General features: G+C 39.1%; 1 protein-coding gene across 1 annotated transcript in view; it reads right to left on the reverse strand.

Moving 5' to 3' along the window:
* Positions 1-305: 305 nt before the first annotated feature.
* The window catches only part of ngly1 (N-glycanase 1), a 41,195-nt gene continuing 18,048 nt past the window's right edge, over positions 306-23,452 (reverse strand). The window contains exons 5-12 of the mRNA XM_043689464.2: positions 21,768-21,987; positions 14,804-14,925; positions 13,638-13,783; positions 8,052-8,162; positions 6,314-6,484; positions 2,219-2,404; positions 789-966; positions 306-692 (exon numbers count right to left, since the gene is read on the reverse strand). Coding sequence (XP_043545399.2) covers positions 508-692; positions 789-966; positions 2,219-2,404; positions 6,314-6,484; positions 8,052-8,162; positions 13,638-13,783; positions 14,804-14,925; positions 21,768-21,987 — 1,319 coding nt within the window. The 3' untranslated portion in view covers positions 306-507. The remainder of the gene's footprint in view (positions 693-788; positions 967-2,218; positions 2,405-6,313; positions 6,485-8,051; positions 8,163-13,637; positions 13,784-14,803; positions 14,926-21,767; positions 21,988-23,452) is intronic.

Here is a 23,452-nt window from a genome sequence, read left to right on the forward strand (position 1 = left end):
GAAAAGAAATCCAGGAGAGATCCCAAAATACTCATTATTAATATATATATATATATATATATATATTTGACTAACATAGGTTAATATTATGGTGTGTAATAGTAATTTAAAATGTAATACTAAAATAAAACCCTGTATTTCTATATTGCCTCATCATGTTCTGAAGATAGCTAACCAAAGTCAATATCTAATTACTTTCTTTTAAGGTGTGGTCACACAAATATATGGAGAAGCTAATCTGTGCTGCAACATTTTTAATTTGAGAGGCCATTAGATACTTCATCAACACTTAGAATGGTACAAAATACAAGTTATCAAGTTTTATTCACCACATAGTACAAGTATTTTTCTACAGGTGATCCCATCACAAGTTCTAATAAAGAATCAGAAAGTCTCAACAACATCCAAGAGTACGGTCATAAAAATATTGTTTTAGTGCAAATGCTTCTATTGAATAATATAAAAAATACATGGTTTGAGTAATTTGAAAACTATGCTAATGATAATTCACACAGTCGAAATATCCTTAAAAGTTATAATGATTTCCATGGGATATTCCTGATGATCAGTCAAACTTTGCCTGAAGAGTTGGGTGTGCTGCCATGCAACATCGCCTTCTCCACCACTTAGCTCTGCCTCCAAAATTAATTCAGTCGATCCATCAAAATCAGGAAATGAATATGTATTTTCATCTAATTTCAAGAAAGATATGTAAAAATTAAGAACTTGTTACTGTACTGCATTTTAAAAAAATAAATTGTCAAACTCAATAATAGTGCAATACAGACCTCCATTTAGGTCTACGCTGACCAAATTTGAACTTAGATGCCATTGAACATTTCCAGTTTGAAATGTCTGGCTTCTGGATCGAATTGAGACATTGTCAATCCTTAGACCCACTGAACCACATTCAATCTTCCAACTGACTTTGGCACATGATGACCCCTCTGTGCGAGCTAAGTACACCTGGGCAAGACAAAGAAATATACTGCATTAAGTAGTACACAGTAAAAGCTTTTACAACAAGTCGGATTATGCTTATATTACAGAAGGAGTCATGTTCAGCTATAGCAGTGATAAGCAACTGAATGACCAAATAATTCAAAAACCTTTTCACCAATCTATACCATTGACCTGTGTCTGTAAATAAAGAGGTCAATTTCCATTAACTACCATTTAAACTTTGATACTACTTTGGTAAAGCTGAATTATTTAGTAATTAATTATTTAAGAGTAGGTGGTGGCTACTTGGCCATTCAAGTCTGATCCACCATTCAAAACCTAGTGAATGGGAGCCATTAACTGATCTGGTAGTAGTCTCAAATTCAACTTTGTGCCTGCACCTCCACCCATGACCCTTAAATCCTTTGTCTATCAATAGTCTATCTAATTTAAACACACCTCCATTCCTTTCTGAGGAAGAAAATTTCACAGAATAACAATGCTTGGAGAGGAGAAAAATTATTTCCATCTTAAAAAGGAGAGGGTTCCATACACGTGCCACCCTCTTAATATTATTAAAACAGCATCACCTAGGTAAGTATGTAAGGGGATAGAGGCACCAGGTGGGTGATAGGGTACAGTTGCCAATTAAGTAAGTTGGAAGACTTACTTAAGATTTTGAGGAAGAGGTAGGGGATGGGAGTTAGATTGGTGATGGCAGAAGAGTCAATCTTATGGTTGGCCAGGAATCAAAGCAGGCTTTAATCCCTACAACCTTTCCTGGCTAGCTAATAATAGTCAGGACTCTCCAAAGTCTGTACTGCTAACTCAAGCATTTGGGATTTTTTGGAAGTGTAACAGATGCTGGGAATTGCCCAGAGGTTTCCCAAAGAGTCAACGGTGTCAGGACATGCGACATGGGACCCATCTACTTTGCTGCAACTATCTTTTCATGATAAGATCTGAGCCAATGAATCCTTACAATAATGAGTTGCAGCCAGACTCATATGAGGAACTTTCATTTTGTTCACACACACTCCACAACACTATTCCAATCAGACAAATCGATTTGCTTCAAAGAGAATTAATCAGAAAACACAAATACCCTTTCAGACATCCTGATGCAAAAATGCTCAGAATAAAGTTTATCATCAGAGACTCTAATCTGCTTCATCCACTGAGCTTAACTTTGGAATAGAATTCAAAATTTATCAGAATTTCCATTGAATCTACAAAGATATACTCAAATGAAAAAAACACTGTTGCAAGCCCATACCATTTTCCAGTCTTCTTCCACTTTCCGAATCACAGAATCCATTTTCCATACACCTTTTTCCCAGTCATTAATGATTTCATTATTGTTGGAAATCCGAATATAATAATTTTCTACTACATTGTACTTAAGATGAAAAGACTTTGCTGATTTTTCTTTCTCAGTAGCAACGAAAGTGAATCCAGTATTCTGTTCAGAAAAAAAAGTGGTGAAAAACCATGCCTGATACAGAGTCATAGAGATGTACAGCATGGAAACAGACCCTTCGGTCCAACCTGTCCATGTCAACCAGATATCCCAACCCAATCCAGTGCCACCTGCCAGCACCCAGCCCATATCCCTCCAAACCCTTCCTATTCATATACTCATCCAAATGCCTCTTAAATGTTGCAACTGTACCAGCTTCCACCACTTCCTCTGGCAGCTCATTCCATACACGTGCCACCCTCTACGTGAAAAAGTTGCCCCTTAGGTCTCTTTTATATGTTTCTCCTCTCACCCTAAACCTATGCCCTCTAGTTCTGGACTCTCCGATCCCAGGAAAAAGACTTTGTCTATTTATCCTACCCATGCCCTTCATAATTTTGTAAACCTCTATAAGGTCACCCCTCAGCCTCCGACGCTCCAGGGAAATCAACCCCGGCCTGTTCAGACTCTCCCGATAGCTCAAATCCTCCAACCCTGGCAACATCCTTGTAAATTTTGTCTGAACCCTTCAAGTTTCACAACATCTTTCCGATAGGAAGGAGACCAGAACTGCACACAATATTCCAACAGTGGCCTAACCAATGTCCTGTACAGCTGCAACTCCTGTACTCAATACTCTGACCAATAAAGGAAAGCATACCAAACGCCATCTTCACTATCCTGTCTACCTGCGACTCCACTTTCAAGGAGCTATGAACCTGCACTGCAAGGTCTCTTTGTTCAGCAACACTCCCTAGGACCTTACCATTAAGTCCTGCTAAGATTTGTTGTAGTCCACATGAAATTAGCAAGATTTTGAAAATGCTTAACATGGTAGACTAAAGGCTACGGGAATCCAAGGCAATGTGAAACCAAGATCAAAAATTGGTTCAGCGGCAGCAAGTGTAATGGGCAAAAGATGTTTGTGTGACTGGAAGGCCATTTTCAGTGGAGTTCCATGGTATTGGATCCCTATCGGTTTGTGTCATGTCATTTATTTTAAACAGAGGTAGCATCTTTTAAAAATTTATAAAATGTATGAAAATGACTCGCGTCATTGATACTGAAGAAAAAAATTGTGGAATGCAAGAAAATATCAATAGACAGCCTATTCAGGTGGCCAAAAATGACATTCAATCCAGAGAGATGTGTGGGAATACATTTGAACAGATTAATTAAGAGAAGGAAATACACAATAAATAGGATATTGAGAAAGGTACAAAGACAGAGATTTCAGAGTTCATGTCCACGGATCCCAAAGGATTTCAGGACAGGTAGATAAAAGTGATCAAGATAAATAGGACATTATTTCTTCTATGGATTACCCAAAATTCACAAACCAGGAGCCCCCCCCTCAGACCCATAGTCTCGCTACCTGGAACACCAACTTACAGATTAGCCAAGGAGTTACACACCAAAGACAAACACTTCGAAGACTCATGCAACTCCATCCACTCCACCCAAGAATTCCTGAAGACCAAAGACACCAAAATAGAAGAGGATGAAATAATGGTCTCCTTGAACACAACAGCCTTGTTCACATCCATTAACATCAACCTGGCCAAGGAAACACTGACTATGCTATTAGAAGAAGCAAAGACACATACACCAAACACCACCAACTTCATCGGCAAGGACAATCGGCAAGCTAGTGGACCTAAGGCCTTTCCACCCACTTCACCTTCAACAAAACCTACAAACAAACCAACAGAACACCCACGGGATCTCCAATATCAGGGTTCTTAGCACAGGCAGAAATGCAGAAACCTGAACAAACAGCTCTGCCAACCATCCAACCCAAACTTTGGGTCCGCTACGTGGACATCACCTTTGTCATCACTAAATGAAACAAATTAAAAGAAACCTTCAAGACCATTAATAATACCCTTACTGACATAAAATTCACTAAAGAGGAGGAAAACAACAACAAACTGCCATTCTCAGGTATCACAGTAGAGCGAACAGCCGATGGGGAACTTCAAGCCAGCATCTACAGGAAAACAACACATATGGACCAAATACTGAACGACAGAAGCTATCATCCCAACATCCACAAACAAAGCTCCATTAGAACATTATTTCAATGAGCCAGCACTGCAGCACAGAGGAATTATGAAGAGCTGAGGAAAATCACCTATAAATTATTCCAGTGTATTAAAAAAGAACGGGTACCCAACGAACACAGTCCGCCGAATTCTCAGCAACAAACCCAAACAAGCAGACAAAACATGTCCAGAAACTCTAGCCACCCACCTTGATGTCAAAGACACCTCAGAAATGACTGCCAGACTACTCAGATCTCTTGGCATCATGTAGCCCACAAACCCACCAACACACTAAAACAGCAGCTAATGAACTTGAAGGACCCAATACAGACAACAAGCAAAACCAATGTCATTTACAAAATACCTTGCAAGAATTGTAACAAACACTACACTGGACAAACAGGCAGAAAACTAGCCATTAGGATACATGAACTAACCACAAAAAGACATGACCCATTCTCACTAGTATCTTTACATACAGATGAGGAAGGACACCACTTCGATTAGGACAACACATCCATCCTAGGACAAGACAAACATAGACACGCACAAGAATTCCTAGAAGCGTGGCATTCCAACGAGATGTCTATCAACAAACACATTGACTTAGATTCCATTTACCACCCACTGAGAAAAAGAACAGGAAATGATGTCACCACAGGAAATGACATCACCAAAGGAAATGCAGTCACCAACCTAAGGAAATCTAAACACAAATAATAAGCGGGCCATACCACCAGTGCTTCATCCGGAGGCTCACTGATGTTACCTGGTATGGTGACAAAAGGTCTGTAACTGAACCTTGCAGTTCAGCGAGCAAACCTACATCCAGAACCTCAACCTGAGCTACAAATCTTCTCAAAACTTGCTAAGATTTAAAAGTAGTTGGTAGAGAGACTAAAGCTGAATTAGAAAATGAAAACAATTCATCCATAGGGTGGTCAGCATCTGGAAGTCAACTTCTAAAAGGGTGATAGAAGCAGAATCCCCAAATGTATTTAAGGAGTATTTGAAAAACACTTGAAATGCTGTAATCTACAGGTCTGTGAATCAAGATTGACAGCATTGACATGAGTGAGATGGCTTGGCCCAATTAAATTTGTAGTTGGGGAGAACAAAAATCAAGACAAGGAGCTAGTTTATATTTCTGTGTTCCTATGTGTGAGAGAAGCACATATCTTAATACAACTGCTATTTTTCATCCACACTCCCAGCTAAGGAGGCTAGCATCTAGTCAGAAGAACAAACACAAAGATTAAGTAGATTTTGTTCAACTGATATCCTCACAGGTAGACCACAACAGCAACCAAAAACAGTAACCCTTTTTTTTCCTGACTCCACAGCCAAGGCATACAGACTTTTAAATCAAAATGTACAGCTTTTAATAGGGCAGCACTGCTGTCCCACAGCTTTTTTCTACCCTCGCCCGACTATCTGTATGTAGTGTGCACATTCTCCCCTGGTCTGCACAGTCCAAAGATGTGCAGGTTAGGTGAATTGGCCTAAATTATCCATAGCATCCAGGCTGTGCAGGGTAGGAAGGTTAGCCATGGTAAATGCAGGGTCACATGGATGAGGTAAGGAGTTGGATTTGGGTGGGATGAGCTTTGGAGGGTTAGTGCAGACTCAAAGAGCCAAAAAGAGGGTTTAGATCAGAGTGGTACTGGAAAAGCACAGCAGGTCAGGCAGCATCCGAGCAGGAAAATTGGCGTTTCGGGCAAAAGCCCTTCATCAGGAATAGACACTTTTGCCTCAAAGAGCCAAAAAGCCTCTTTCTGTACTGTAGAGTTTCTATGATTCTAATAATCTGAATACAATGCCTTGAATTAGAAGTTGAGCTTAAGCAGCAACTTAAATCATTACCAACCTGAACAAGGGCTCCAGTTTCTCCTCTGGCTACTCTCCAAAGTACAGAGCCTGATGTCCTCCCACCAAGTTCTCCTGGTTTTGGGGTCTTTGGTGAAATGAATTCTACAAGTTCAACAATCTGCCTTTCTAAAAGCTCCTGTTTCCTGTCTTGTGGAAGGAAGTGTTTTCTCTGAAATTATAAAACAATGTATATGGAACCAAGTTTCAACTTAATCAAACAGATTAGTGGTGTTTTCCAAACTGTTTCATTCATTTTATATGACAAATTTTATTAAATAAATCCCACTCAACAAATATCTTACTGATTAGGTCTAATGCAGGAACAGCAAGTAATTAGGAATGCAAACAGAACATTAGCTTAATTGCAAGGGGGTCAGAGTAGGAATAAAGAAGTCAGAGATGTACAGCACGGTAAAGACTATTAAGTGCAACTGGTCCATGCCGACCAGATATCCCAACCTAATCTAATCCCATTTGCCAGCACTAGGCCCTTATCCCTCTAAACCCTTCCTATTTAAATACCCATCCAGATGCCTTTCAAATGTTGCAATTGTACCAGCCTCCTCCACTTTCTCTGGCAGCTCATTCCATTTCACGCACCAACCTCTGCATGAAAAAATTGTCCTTTGGGTCCCTTTTATATCTTTTGCCCCCCACCCTAAATCTACGCCCTCTAGTTTCGGACTCCCCCACTCTAGGGAAAAGACTTTGTCTATCCATGTCCCTCATGATTTTATAAACCTCTACATGGTCACTCCTCATCCTCCGACGCTCCACGGAAAATAGCCCCAGCTTATTCAGCCTCTCCCTATAGCTCAAATCCTCCAAATGATCCAATTATGGGCTTTTGAAGTTAGTTTGATCTTTTTACTTAAGAACGGAAATATTTGTCTTAAAGGAAGTGCAACTGAAGTTCACTGGACTGATCCCAAGGATCGGAGGACTGGCCTCAGAGAGAAGTTAAAATTTAATTGTCTTCTATTCTCTGGTGTTCAGAAGAATCATAGGGGGATCTCATTGAAATTTTGTCAGGAAATAAAAGAAGGGTCCTGACAGGGCAGATGCTGAGAGGTTGGTTCCACAAGATGGAACATGGTGTTGGCTATTTAGCATACAGATCTGGAGAAAATTTGTCACTCAAAGCATTGCAAATCTTTAGAATTTTCAATACTATGGGGCTATGAATGCTGAGTCGATGAGTATTCCAATCTCCGTTCTGAATAAATTTTTGGGCACTAAGGGAATTGGGGCTTATTAGGATAGGAAAGTGCTGTTGAGGCAGGACTGAAGTTGATTCCTGACCATTTCCTGTTTATACAGAAGGCCGAATTTGAGAGATTTAAGAATGCATCTGTAAGAGACCTGGTTTGAGAGCAGGAAAGGAAAGATGTATCATAAATAATTGAACTATTAGTAACATTACATTTACATATTCTTAAGACATTGAATCAGTTTCAGTTGATTCAAACTGATTTTAATAAACAACGCTGTAACTTATATTAAGCAATACAAACAGCAAATTGGAAAATAAATGCTCAAAAGTTCAAAGTCAGTTAATTGCAAGAATTGACTTTGAATCAAGAGTTCATTGTATATATTACTTGTAGGAACCGGTGGCTTGTTACCTTTTGCATAGACAATTTGTATATCATTTCTTAAGAAAAAAAAATCATGAATACACATGTGCATTCACACATAGCATTCAAACTAGCATACAAAAAAAGTGAGACACTGACCTCAGAATTTAACTTATTAATAGTTTCTCGCAGTAATCCCTCGTGGAGTTTGGTTCTGCGAGTCAGAAGCTCTTTATGTTTGCAGGAGTATCTCCAGGTAACATCAACCAACTGAAATGATATAAGGAGCTGCATTGTCAAAGAGGAAAGTTTTATTGAGAGACTTAAAGGAGAGAGAAGCTTTGGGAGGGAATTCTAGAATCCTGGGTCTGGATAGATGAGATCTGGCCACCAAATAGTAATGGTAAAGAAAGATGGGTTGCACAAAGGTCCAGAGTTCAAAAGAATAAAGAGTATTCTTGGAGGTCTGTAGGGCTGGTAACAGTTACAGAAACAGACAAGGGCAAGGCCACAATTGAACTGAAATTAATTTGCACATGAAGATGAGAAGTTTAAATTTGAAACATGGTTGGACTGGCAGACATGACAAGGTGGTTGAAGACAGTAAAGTTTTCAATAAGCTCAAGTTTATGCAGGGGAAAAAAAAGATGTGAGAATGACCAGCAAAGCATTGGAACAGTTGAATCTAGAGGTGCCAACATAGATCGTAGCTTCAGTGGTAGATAAGTTTAGACAAGATTCAAACTCAGCAATTTAAGTCATGGAGGTCATGGAGATGGAGGAGATAAAGATGTAGAAGTCACAAATGACTGCAGATTGCAAACAGTCTATGGCTTCAGACATTGCGAGTATGGTCAGGGTTGAGTATGTAATGAGTGAGACAGAACAGAATTTGCAGTGTGGTCAGAGCTTCCCAATATTGAAAAGGAGGAAACCATAGCTCATCCAAGTTTCGATGTTAAATACACAGGCAGTAGAAAAGTTGAAAATTGGAATTGTTGAGGGTGAGTCAAGTGTTACGAGTTACACTTGGAATCTTGCATCATATCTTGGCTGATGGTATGTAGCAGCATGTAACTTACAACTAGTAGAGAGGCAAGAATAGATCTTTGGGTAAGGGGAACGTATATAGGATCAGTATGAGAAACTGTGGCATTAAGACATTCTGGCTATGATTGAAATGTGAAGAATGAAACTAGTCAAAGTCATCTGAAAATCAAAGAGACATTAAACAATTATGAAGTAATTGACCATATCAAATTCAGAGAGGTGGAGAAGGACAAACAAAACGTACCACAGTCACAGTCATATTATGACATACATAAAGGTGGCATCAGTGCTGAAAACAAGCTCTTAAACTGGATTACAGACTTTATGGATTTGTGAAAAGATAGTAATGGACTTAAGAGGCAAAAACACACATGGATTTTTCAAGGAAAGGCAAGTTGGAGACAAGGTGTAATGGATTTTTTCAGAAAAAGCTGGTGTCAGCAGATTTAAAACGGAAGGAGAATAGGAAGTAGATCTAATGGACAAGATGGGTTTGAAAGGGCAGATAGGATGCAAATACAGAAATACACAATTCGAGGGCTAGAAACAGTGATGCAGCAGAACAGATAATTTTAGTCTCAGTGTCAAACTTGTGTCGTTAGAGATGCGAGTGGAAGGAAAAAGAATTTTGTAACATATGTAAGATAAGAAGAAACTAATAATTAACTGAGTATTTCAGGATAACCCGAGAACACTGAGCAATTTGGTAGAAGAGTCCTTGGCCTGGTAATTCTTGACATGGCATAGATGGCTAATTGATTCTGTGCTATAAACTTTGAGGTCTGCGAAACTTTACCTTCAGAAACTGAAATTGAGATTGCAGCAAGACATTATGAGAGTAAATATTTGACAAGAGTCAGAGATATGTACAGTGCAGAAGCAGACCATTAAGTCCAACTTGTTCATGTTGACCAGATATCCCAACCTAATCTCGTCCCACTTGCCAGTCCTTGGCCCATATCCCTCTAAACCCTTCCTATTCATATACCCAATCCAGATGCCTGTTAAATATTGTAATTGTACCAGTCTCCACCACTTCCTCTGGCACCTTATTCCATACACGTACCACCCTCTGCTTGAAAATGTTGCCCCTTAGGTCCCTTTTAAATTTTTCACCCTCTCACCCTAAACCTATGCTCTTCAGTTCTGGACTCCCTCACCCCAGGGAAAAGACCTTGTCTATTTACCCTATCCATGCCCCTCATGATTTTATAAACCTCTAGAAAGTCACCCCTCAGCGTCCGACACTCCACAGAAAACAGACCCAGCCTATTCAGCCTCTCCCTATAGCTCAAATACATCAACCCTGGTAATATCCTTGTAAATCTTTTCTGAACCCTTTCCAATTTCACAACATCCTTCCCATAGGAGGGAGACCAGAATTGCACACGGTTCTCCAAAAGTGGCCTAACTGATGTACTGTACAGCCGCAACATGACCTCCCAACTCCTGTGCGCAATGCTCTGACCAGTAAAGGAAAGCATACCAAACGCCTTCTTCACTATCCTATCTACCTGCGACTCCACTTTCAAGGAGCTATGAACTTGCACTCCAAGGTCTCTTTGTTCAGCAACACTCCCCAGCATTAAATGTATAAGCCCTGCTCGGATTTGCCTTTCCAAAATACAGCACCTCACATTTAGCTAAATTAAATTCCATCTGCCACTCCTCAGCCCAGTGGCCCATCTGATCAAGATTCCATTGTATTCTGAAGTAACCTTCTTCACTGACCACTACACATCCAATTTTGGTGTCATCTGCAAACTTACTAAATATGCCTCCTATGTTCACATCCATATCATTTATATAAATGACGAAAAACAGCGGACCCAGCACTGATCCTTGTGGCACACCACTGGTCACAGGCCTCCAATCTGAAAAGCAACTCTCCACCACCACCCTGTCTTCTACATTCGAGCCCGTTCTGTATCCAAATAGCTAGTTCTCCCTGTAATTCCATGTGACGTAACCTTGCTAATCAGTCTACTATGAGGACCCTTGTCGAATGCCTGACTGAAGTCCATATAGATCAAATTCTCCACTCTGCCCTCATCAATCCTCTTTGTTACTTCTTCAAAGATCTCAGTCAAGTTCGTGAGATATGATTTCCCATGCACAAAGCCACGTTGACTATCCCTAATAAGTCCTTACATTTCCAAACACATGCAAATCCTGTCCCTCAGGATTCCATTCAACAACCTGCCTATCACCGATGTCAGGCTCACCAGTAGTTCCCTGGCTTTTCCTTACCACCTTTCTTAAATAGTGGTACCACAGTAGCCAACTTCCAGTCTTCTGACACCTCACCTGTGACTATTGATGATACAAATATCTCAGTAACAGGCCTAGCAATCACTTCTCTGGCTTCCCACAGAGTTCTCGGGTACACCTGATCAAGTCCTGGGGATTTATCCACCTTTGAGTTTCAAGATATCCAGCACTTCCCTCCTCTGTAACATGGACATTTTTCAAGATGACACCATCTATTTCCCCACATTCTATAATCTTCCATGTCCTTCTCCACAGTAAACACTCTTGCAAAATACTAGTTTAATATCTCCCCCATCTTGTGCTGTTCCAAGGCTGCCTTGCTGATCTTTCAGCGGCCCTATTCTCTCCCTAGTTATCCCTTTGTCCTTAATGAACAGATCTTAAAGCAAATTTCCCAACAATTATTTGATTACAGCGACGCTATTCGACTAATTTTGAGAGCTGTTTGAAGCTGTATAAGAGAAAAAAAAGTCCTAATTGATACAGCGACCCTGGATATGCATTAGTGCATCAGAATTGAGATGGCTACAAAATGACGTTGTAGTGAAAGTTTGAAATTAAGTAACCCTTACACAATAACTTTGATGAAGTCTATGCCTCAGCAAAATGGTTCACAGTAATGCAGAATATCCTTAATGATTGACTCATTTATGAAAATTGGAGGGATAGATCAGTTGAATGGCACTAGGATGGTTCAAACAGATCTTCAGATAAAACAAAGTCCGTGCTATTCTACTCCAGAGGTGTATCATAACATGTTTGAACGGGTTGTTTAAAAATATCTTTGTTGAACTGACAAAAACTACACTTGAGGCAAATAGAAATTGGTTGTGTGCTTTGCTGAGTTGCCATAATCCTCGTGTCAATGCTGTCCTCACAATGGTGATAGTTTGGGAAATCCTGGGATGGAGGAATGTTAATTTATATTAAATCAGGTTAGGGCATGGCTTGGAGATGAGGTGTTTCCACAATATCAAAGTTCTTGTCTTACTAGAAGTCAAAATGTAGGACCGTGACGAAGTGGTTACATTGAATACTCTAGACGATTCATTAAACTTTGTGTCCAGTAGCAGTGATTGAAGGTTATAGATATTAGTCAAATGACAAAGGCACCAATGAGTTACCCTACTTGGAACGGTTTTTGAAATGGTGCAGTTAAACCCACTCAGGAAATAACCAGTAGTCCACCACATTCCTGAATTGAGCCTTGTATATGATCAAGAGCCCTTGTGGTGAAATTAGACACTTGCTGAAGCTTTTACCCTCCTTTTGGTAGTTATATTGATATGATTGGTACAATCAGGTCCTTGTCAGTTGGACCATCAAGGTGCTAGTGGTGACAATTTTGGACACCATGGTGCTATTGAATTTCAGGGAGATAAGTGAGCTTCCCTTTGTTAGAGCAGGTTACCTGTCATTCATGATATGAGCTTATCCCTCACTATATTGCTAAATGCGATAGCTAATAAATAGTTTAACATGTTTCCATATTCTCATAGTCTGATTGGGAAAGTCAACCAAGACTACACTTCCAGATACAATAAATGAAAAAATTTAGATGTAGGGTCAGGACAGAACAGATTTAAAATGTGAACATAAATAAAGATAGATAAATAAAGTCATGGAGTCATAGAGATGTACAGCATGGAAAAAGACCCTTCGGTCATCCTGTCCATGCCGACCAGATATCCCAACCCAATCTAGTCCCACCTGCCAGCACCCGGCCTATATCCCTCCAAACCCCTCCTATTCATATACCCATCCAAATGCCTTTTCAATGTTGCAATTGTACCAGCCTCCACCACATCCTCTGGCAGCTCATTCCATACACATACCGCCCTCTGCGTGAAAACGTTGCCCCTTATGTCTCCTTTATATCTTTCCCTTCTCACCCTAAACCTATGCCCTCTAGTTCTGGACTCCCAGACCCCAGGGAAAAGACTTTGTCTATTTATCCTATCCATGCCTCTCAATTTTGTAAACCTCTATAAGGTCACCCTTCAGCCTCCGACACTCCAGAGAAAACAGCCCCAGCCTGTTCAGCCTCTCCCTATAGCTCAAATCCTCCAACCCTGGCAACATCCTTGTAAATCTTTTCTGAACCCTTTCAAGTTTCACAACATCTTTATGATAGGAAGACCAGAATTGCACACGATATTCTAGATAAAGTCACATTGTGAATATCAAGTACGTTATTTATTTAACTGCTAAATAAGATTTTAATCCACCGATGAAAAAGTAAACAACTGATTCAAATAGTATTTATTAGTACTTTGCTACTACCATGTCTCCCCTTATTTCCAGAACCTGCATCATGTTAAAGACCAGAGGAACACAATTCACAAATCCTTTAAAGTCATTGTTATCAAGCAATAGATTCAAGGGATTGTCATCTAATCAGGATTTATTTAAGCACAAACTTACCTCATCCTTCGAAAATGCAAAAACATAAGACAGTTTTTTTCCCCATCCAACTTCATACAGGAGTGGTTTATCACAGACATTTTCACAGGGATCACAATGCAACCACCTCTTCTGGGAGTTTGAGTATACCTCAGTCCATACATGATCTGAAAAGACAACGAATATCGAGTTACATTATCAAAACTAGCCTTCTGCTTATAGCTGCAATAACGAACTGAACTAGGTGAAAGGACTGGTTTTCTTACTTCACATGTCCAATATTGTGGATGACCCCACCTCTGCAGTTCATTCAGAACAATGCCAAAAAGAACCTATCAACTATACCTGATTGAATTTAAATTGCAGTTAAAGCAGATAGCTGTTGAGCAATTATTTTACATTATCAGATTTTGGTTAATTTTACAAAAGGCTGATGCCAGGGATTCGAGTGCATTAGAATTTGCAAGTATTGTGTAGTTTTCATTCTCAATGTCTTTAAAAATATGTAATTAACATGGCCGTGAATTAAACACAGTTTTAACTCAGAGGCAAACATGCTGAGTCAAAATTGAATGGACATAAAAAAAACCCACAACCAAATAAAGAATAAAACAATTGGTATTAGACATTTATGCATAGGACATTTGTTTTTTTAGGAATGGTATCAGCTAAATCCAAAGGCAAGTCTATGAATAGAAGAAAGTGTGACAACATTACACATTATGGGAAAGAAGGGTGATTAGCAAAAAAAAAAATCCATTTTCTTGGCACAGACTACAGCAAGGTTAAGAAATGAGGAAAGTAGTGATTATGTTACAAGTCCATTTATTGGAAAGGTTAGAAATTAATTTTGGAGGGTGTGGCTTAATTGTAACAATGTTATAATTAACTCTACATTAGCATAAATGATAACAGATGTTTGAGCTCTCTCTTTATTTTAGCAAGTAAATGTATATTTTTCAGCAAAATATGTATACATCAAAAGCTTTAAATTGCATGATGTTATGCAGAAATGTGAAACATTATGTTTATCCTGTTCTGCCATAAATTAACTGTCTGAATGTTAGAAAACCACTGCTCAGTTATTTTGATAATTTTTTGAAATTAGTACAAAATAGCTGTCATTTTGAAAAGTAAATACCATCTTCACTATTAAATTTGCACTTTACAAATACACAGTATTTTACCTGTTGTACACCAAACATATCTGGCTTCAAATCCTATGGCTCTGCAGCAAAGTGTGAAACAGTTAGCCCACTCTCCACAACGTCCCCTCCTGGTTTCCAATAACTTCTCAGCATGATTATATCTACATATTTGAGAGCATAAAAGACAAAGTTAACGTACTGTCAAACTTGTGTAAACAAATTTGACCGAGAATAACTTTCAAAAAAATATTTTCACGTACACAAAAGCAGATTACAGAGGAACCTCGTTATCTAAAGGACACTGGCAGGGAATATTTTGTTTAGTTAATTGAATACTGGATAACCAAATGCCAGATAACATAGTTTAGTCCATCACCGGGACCTTGTGATCTTGCCGGATAATCTGATATTCAGATAATCACATGCCAGATAATTGAGGTTCCCCTGGATAACAAAAGTGAACGGTTAGAATTATTTCAACTTCCTGAAAATGGAGGCACATTGTGTCTAAATTATTAGAGTGATCCAACATCAGTACAGTCAACGTAAATCAACATTCAATTTACTATGTGGGAAAAGCACAAGTAGTAAAATCAAAATCAACATGTAGCATGAGCAACTAATCTTCTGCAAATATTCTCTTTTTATGTACATTGTTCTGCTGTCCTTCCTGATCCTGCCCCTTCCTAGAAAACTTCCTTGCCGCTGTTCATGGCTCCATCTTTAGCCTTACTATTTTACAGTCTTGATTCCTAATTACAAGGAGGCCAATTCTAGTCATTTTCATACATCCATCCATTATTTCATTTCACATTTCAAACCCTGAATAAAATCCCTCCAAGTCATTAACTTCCAACTATCTTGCCTTTGGTTAGGCCAGTTTTGGAATATTGTCTGCAATTCTGGTCTCCCTCCTATCAGAAGGATGTTATGAAACTTGGAAGGGTTCAGAAAAGACTACAAGAATGTTGCTAGGGTTGGAGGATTTGAGCTATAGGGAGAGGCCAAATAGGCTGGGGCTCTTTTCCCTGGAGCATTGGAAGCTGAGGGTGACCTTATAAAATCATGAAAGGCATGGATATGGTAAGTAGGCAAGGTCTTTTCCCTGGAGTGGGGGAGGCAAAGAGAAGGGAATTCAGAACTTGAGGACATAGGTTTAGGGCGAGAGGGGAAAGATTTAAAAGGGATCCAAGGGGCAGCTTTTTCATGCAGAGGGTGGTGAATGTCTGAAATGAGCTGCCAGAGGAAGTAATGGAGGCTGCTACAATTGCAACATTTGAAAGACATCTGGATGGGTATATGAATAGGAAGGATTTAAAGGATACGGGCCAAATGTTTCTGTATTGTACATCTTTATAACTCTAGTTCCTCTATTAGGAATGATACTCCTGGAGTTGATGTATTCTCATTTGCTTCCTTGCCTACTCCATTAATCCTATCACTCTCCTTTACCAGTGCCAATGATACTCTTTGCTCAAGAAAATTTCTGGTTAGCCATTCAAGCTCAAGGGTTGCAGATTTCAATTTATCTTGCACACATCGAGTTTGATCATTCATTGAGAGATCTGTCTAGGCCATATCATGCGCTAGAGTTCCGTTGCCATCACCAAAAGCTAAGCACCATATATCATGGTGAAGTGTAAACATCCACCTGACTTTTCTCCACCAGTAACAACTGTCCTCTTAAACCCATCGCTCCCTGCCCTTTTAACAAATAGAACTTAGATTTCTTTGTAACTAAGATCAAGATCATCTACTCAGCTGCCTTCAGCACAATCAACCTTCCCATTACCAACAAAGCTTAATTTTCTATAGATCCCCATCCTGAACATGTCCATCATTAGTTTTTCTCCAGTCCATCAACAAACACATCGACCTGGACTCAATATACCGGCCACTACAGCGGACAGCTGAAATGGACAACCGGAAGCGGCAGGGACAGGCCACTATAAATGCCAGAGGAAACACCACAGAAGCGCTTCACAGGAGGCTCCCAAGCACTGAGGATGTCACCTAGACAGGGGACAAAACGTTTGCAACAAAAATTTCCAGCTCGGCGAACTGAACCACAACAACGAGCACCCGAGCTACAAATCTTCACCCAAACTTTCCCCAGTCTTCCTTAGCATCTTTTGGAGAGTACTGCCTTTCTGTGGAATCCACCCGACGCTCTCCTGAATTGGGGACCATTCCTGAATTTAAATAGCCAACAGCATAAACAGTCTGCTCACCTTTAACAGCATCACCTTCCTACACATTGCTATTATTGTCACCTCTTCCTCAAAAAAAAGTTAGTCCTCAGTTCATGTAAATTAGATGGAAGAAGGTTTGAGTGAAGCACAAATGGTGACATGTACTAGTTAGTGAAGTGGTGAGTTTCTGTGCTGGTAAACAATTCTACGTATTCCTATTCCAGCATCCCTCTCCCACTGTGCATTTTATGGGATGGAGTTTTCTCTGCTTTGTTCAATTCAAACTTATTTAATCATAATTACAACACCTCATGTGGTAATTCAACTCCAACTCCATTATTCCTGAACCCTCCAAGATCAATTTCTCATATACAGCCAATTCTTGCAACAGGCCCCAATAAAAATTCTAATGCCTCATTACTTTGAGCTGAATAAAACTATTACCAATCTCAACATCCTCTTTGACTCAGAGCTGAGCTTCTGATTACATATTTTCTTCAGCACGAGGACTGCTGAGTTATCCAGTTATTTCCACTGCTGCTGCAACACTCATCCATTGTTCTGATCACTTCCAAACTTGACAACTGCAAGCCTTGTCTCGTTGAACTCCCAAATTCCACCTTCCATAAAACTACATTTCATTCATAATTATACTACGAGTATAATAAGCTGCATCAAGTTCCTCTTCCACATCTCCCCTAGGCTTGCTGACCTATCAACACCTCAACTCCAAAATGATTACGTTCAAATCCATTCAAGGATTTCTGGTATCTCAGCCCATGACATTGCTTTCTTTTCACCTGCATGGACTTTATTTTCTATCTTCCACTTCATGGATTAACAATCTCGTTAACAGCCTAGAATGTAGATAACAAGCTACGGGTGCTTATTGATAAGTTCACAATGAAGTAGCTTTGGAAGTGGAAGTCAAAATTTAGAAATTCTATAGTAGACGCACTGGAATTGTGGTTCATTTTTGCATTTTATTTTGATACGAACAATCCTGTAGTTAACTACAAGCTAATTTAATTGGGAAAATAGAGCAACTGCTGTTGGAAACAATGATGTTTAACCCAATTAAATGCCAATTGCTTAGAAGCAGTTAATTCTTGGCCCACTTTAAAGGCACTGAGAACAGGACAGAATAAAAACAAAAATCAAAACTACAGCACAGGAACAGGCCCTTCGGCCCTCCAAGCCTGCGCCAATCCAGATCCTCTCTTTAAACCTGTTGCCTATTTCTAAAGGATTTGTATCCCTCTGCTCCCTGCCTATTCATGTCAATGTTTAGAGACATCTTAAATGACACTATCATGCCTGCATCTACCACCTCTGCTGGTAGAAGTTTTGGGCACCCACCATTCTTTGCATAAAGAACTTTCTTTGCACATCTTCCTTAAACTTTTCCCCTCTCATCTTGAACCTGTGACGTCTAGTAATTGAGTCCCCCACTCTGGGGAAAAGCTTCTTGCTATCCACCCTGTCTACACTGCTCATGATTGTGTAGACCCCAACCAGGTTCCCCACCCCCCCAACCTCTGTATTTCTAAGGAAAATAATCCTAATCTACTCAATCTCTCTCGATAGCTAATGCCCTTCATACCAGGCAACATCCTGGTGAACCGCCTCTGCACCCTCTCCAAAGCATCCACATCCTTTTGGTAATGTGGTGACCAGAACAGTACACAGTATTCCAAATGTGGCTGAACCAAAGTCCTCTACAACTGTAACATGACCTGCCAACTCATACTCAATACCCGATGAAGTAAAGCATTAGTAATATCATTTAAATTTGACTGCTTATATACAGTCCTAAAACAACAGTGCAAATACAATCAGAAACATAATATTCAATTCAATGTTGTGAAATAATACTCTTTGAAGCAAGAGTTTTAAAAAATTTCTTCATGGGATATGCGTGCTGCCGATTAAGCCAACATTTATTGCCTATTCTTAGTTGCCCTGGAGAAGGTGATGTGAGTTCTCCTTTTGAATCTCTGCAGTCCATTTGCTGTGGGGAGACTAAGTGTTTTTAGGGAAGGAATTCCAATATTTTGACAACTTGGCAGCATGGTGGCTCAGTGGTTAGCACTGCTACTTCACAGTGCTAGGGACCAGTGTTTGATTCCAACCTGGGGCGACTGTCTGTGTAGAGTTTACACATTCTCCCAGTGTCTGCATGGGTTTCCTCTGGGTGCTCTGGTTTCCTCCCACAATCCAAAGATGTGCAGGTTAGGTGAATTGGCCAAGCTAAATAGCCATAGTATTCTGGAATGTGTAGGTTAGGTGCAATAGTCAGGGGTAAACATAGGGTAGGGTATTGGTCTAGGCGGGTTACTGAGGGTTGATGTGGACTTGTTGGGCCGAAGGGCCTGTTTCTACACTGTAGGGATTCTAAGTTCTATTCAGACTTAACTTCTAACACTGAAGGAATTATGATATTTCCAAGGCAGAATGGTGAGTGGCTTGAAAGAGAACTTGCAGGCAGTAGTGATTTCATATCTGCTGCCTTTGTCCTTGTAGACGTTAGTGGTCATGAATTTGGCAGGTACTAAGGAATGCTGATGAATTTCTGCAATGCCTCTTGTAGATACTACACAGTACTGCTACTTAGCTCAGTATTGGAGGGAGTGACTGGCACTGTATCCACAAACATTCAATCAGATTGCTGGGTCTTGGATAGCACATTAAAAACCCAGAAAAGGAAGTGGGCATCAGGAACAAGATGATTAGGCCAAGAAGACAAGGGACAGTAAAGTTTGTAACCATCAGACTCAACAGAGGGCAGTCTCAGACAACGGCAACAGTAGATGATAGTTTCTCTGAAAAATGTTTGCCTTTTTCAATGTCAAACAAACAAACAAACAAACATGAATAAAACAATATCTTGAGCAACTAACAAGTAATGAGGCTATTTTGGATCTAGCTTTGTGGAAGAGACCACATAATAAGTAATTTCACTGGTAACAATTCCTTAGTAAAGAATGATTGACGTGGTGAATTTCATAGAATTTTAGTATGATGTGGTTGAGACAAAAATTAAAGGTCTGAGATTCAAACAAAGCCAATTACAGAGGAACGAGGGCAAACTGGGCAATATAGATTTGGAAACTGGATTAAAAGATAATGACATTTAAACAGTAAATAAATCATTCATAATTTTTAAACAAACATATTCATTTAATGGAAGAAAAAATCCATGGGCAAAAAGTGGTACAATCAGGACCAGCTAGGAGAAGAGTAGTTTTAGTTTAAATGAGCCTTACAATATTGTTACAAAAAGTGCAATAAATTTGAAGACTGCAAATTTTAACAAAAACAGCATGTTCAACAAACAGAGGAAACAGATTGAAAGCAAATTATACAGTATTTTGAAAAGATCATGAGTTTTTACAATATAGAAAAGATTAGCGAAAATGTGGGTTCCTTATAGACAAATACTGGAAGTATTTATAACAGGAAGTAAATGGTAGACATTAAGTATTTTATATCCTTTTACATACCAGAAGACTCAAAGACATAATCAAGGGTACAGTGCCAGGAATGCATTCTGTAAACTGTTACGAGTTTTTTGAGAATAAATGGGATAAAAGCTGATAAATCATTATAGACTGACAGCCTACATTCCATAGTTTTAAAAGCAACGACTTCAGTTTTAATGAATACATTGGTCCTAATCTTGAATTGCCTAGATTCTAAAACAGGTTCACGAGATGGGAAGATAGCAAAACAGCTGACAAAGATTACAGAAGTTCAAAAACATAGGTGACCACACCTTCAAGGATAAAAGGGACAGGAAATAAATGCTAGCTTTGTCAGCGATGGCCACATCCTGTGAACAAAAATTTAATCTCACTACTTAGGTCATCAGCTGTAGGAAATTTGTGTAAATACAGCAAACCTTGTTTTAACCAGCACTCAAGGAACCAGCAAAAATTATCTACCTGGAATACCGGACATTTACTACATGATGATGATCCAAGTAGTCAGTTCATGGTCCGAATGAGAAGGATTTCTGCTGATAAGTTTTATTTAAATGTTTTATACTGTAAAAGTGTGTATACTGATGTGTATACCCCCTGCATTACCCTTTTCTTAGTGTGTTTAAATGGACCTTTTGATCAAGTGGAATATTCAATCAACTAGTAAACTTCTGGTCCCATAGATGCCAGTTAATAAAAAGCTTATCATAATTTGTTAGGGACAGTCCCAAGCCCAATAAGGCAAGATCTCATTTCTGAACTAACTACCTGTTGCCAGACCTGTTGAGTATTTTCAGAAGTTTCTGCTTTTATTTCAGATTCCCAGATGTTGTGTTGTAATGAAATTGCTGGTGGGTGAAACTCCAAGATAGTAATTATTTCAAAGACAAACCTACTTAAAAGCAGTGTGCAATACAGTGGAAAACGTTTGTGTGTCTTATTTCTGAAACTACTGGGACTTATTTATATTCTATCAAACAATCAAAGAATACAATAGATTCAGGAAGGGTAGCAAACTGCTTTTATTGTGAAAACAATCCATTCAAAAAAAGGTTCTTATTCCTCTCCCTAATATAAATAAGAACAAATGGAAACTGATAAATACTTGAAGCCAAATTTACATTTAAGAATTATTACATGCTGCACTTTTTAGCTGAAGATTTGAATGGCGAGGAAGGCATTTTATAAAATTAATATCCAATGTGCCCTAAACAAAGTACACAGTGAATCAGTCAGCTAAATGATTATAGTACACAAATCAGAAAGTGAATTCTGCTGGTTAAATTATGTTATTCTTCTACACAAACCTTACTTTATAGAGATGTGTACCTTGGAAATCGATTGGAGGTGTGACATTTATTGCAAAGATGATTTTCAACTCTTTGAGCACCCCATCTTAGATCTTCACTGGATGGTGAAAGTGAACCTGATGCCTGTGTTGCTCCTCCACAATTGTTACAGGGCAAAGCATCTACCCATTGGAAAAAGTCCTGTTTAAACCACTGCAGAAGCTCCAATAACAGAAAATCTTCCAGCTTTACTGTGGCCCCTAGGCAATAATAGATATTAAATTTATATAGGTTCTTTTGTAACCTCAATATTTTACAAGATAGCTCTACAGCAAGAATCAAGATCGGCTACAGGAGACTCGAGGAAGAGGGCTCCCTGCAAAGTAAATCAGAGTTATGGCAGAAGGCAGAATTACCACAGTGCTCCTCTTGCTGGTCCATGACAAATCAAGAAAACAACAATACCAAGTAGATAGCCAAATTTAATCCATGCAATTGCTTATCACACAGACGGGTAGATTCCTGGAAACAATGCCTTCGAAAAAAATTCATAAAAAACAACACCTAGGTTAAGGTACACTTTCACGATACCTTTCTTTTCCTCTCAGGCTATGACTGAGCTAGAATAATTAGCTTCTCTATTTCATTTAAGAAATTAGATAAGATTAAAAGTCCTTGGAAATGATATAGTGCCAATATTGGCATAAATTTGTCAATATTTCATAGATTTTCTACGCTATCACACTTTGGTGTGGCGAGAAGGTGCGCACTCTCATGACTCTGAAAGTGAAGCTAGTAACAGCATAAATTCTAGATACGACCATCCAAACTACATAGGACCAAAAGTAGAAACCTGGAGAAAATCAGTTTACCACTCTACCATTAGGGGGTTGAGATTCAGGCTAATGATATGTAGAAGGATTTTTTTTTAAAAAGCACCTCTTCCTACTGAAACATATTGGAAACAAGTTGTGTCTGTTACAGACTTACAAATATGATCAACTGCAGAATATCAACATTAAATGCGGCAAAATCATACTGTTTCTCTGAAATATCATGCCTTTAGAGAGACAGCAGTGGAAAAATGAAAAGAAAAAATGATTATCAAAATTGAAGGCCAGGCAACTAATGCTGCAGTAGCAGCTTTGATCTGAAATTGGTTAAGACCAAAAGAGTAACGGTGAGCATGGAAAAAGTATACAATGATGTCCACCAGGGGCAGCAACTGGATCACTTCTTAACAAATTATCTACAGTTAGGCAAATAGGTCTGAATTTAAAACATCACATATGGCACAATGCTCAAAAATATAGCAAATAGTAGAAGGGGGAGAGCAAGAGATTCCAACAAGCTAGGCAGAATAACGTAATGAGGAGAAACATGACTGAAGTGGCCTCACAGGCCACAAATTACACTCAGAAAAGTGGCTCTCCAACACACAAGGTCAATTAGGGACAGAAAACATATGCTGACTTAACTATGCATGCTGTCATCCAAAGAATGAATTATAAAAAGTAAAGTAACAGACAGCAGAAATAAGACACTCACCTTGTGGAAAAAACCCCACATTTTACTGAGCAAAACGAAAAGGCAGAATAAGCTCAACTGTATAATTTTAACATTAAAAGAGCAAAAATACCTGGTTTGTATGTTTTCTATCTTCAAAGATTAGTGCAACTTGAGAAGGATGGTTTTAAAAAGCCTATAGATCTTGCCTTTAATACC

Source organism: Chiloscyllium plagiosum, unplaced genomic scaffold, assembly GCF_037043375.1.
Source record: "Chiloscyllium plagiosum isolate Xiang-an unplaced genomic scaffold, Cpla_swu_hap1 HiC_scaffold_5, whole genome shotgun sequence".
Lineage (NCBI taxonomy): Eukaryota > Metazoa > Chordata > Chondrichthyes > Orectolobiformes > Hemiscylliidae > Chiloscyllium > Chiloscyllium plagiosum.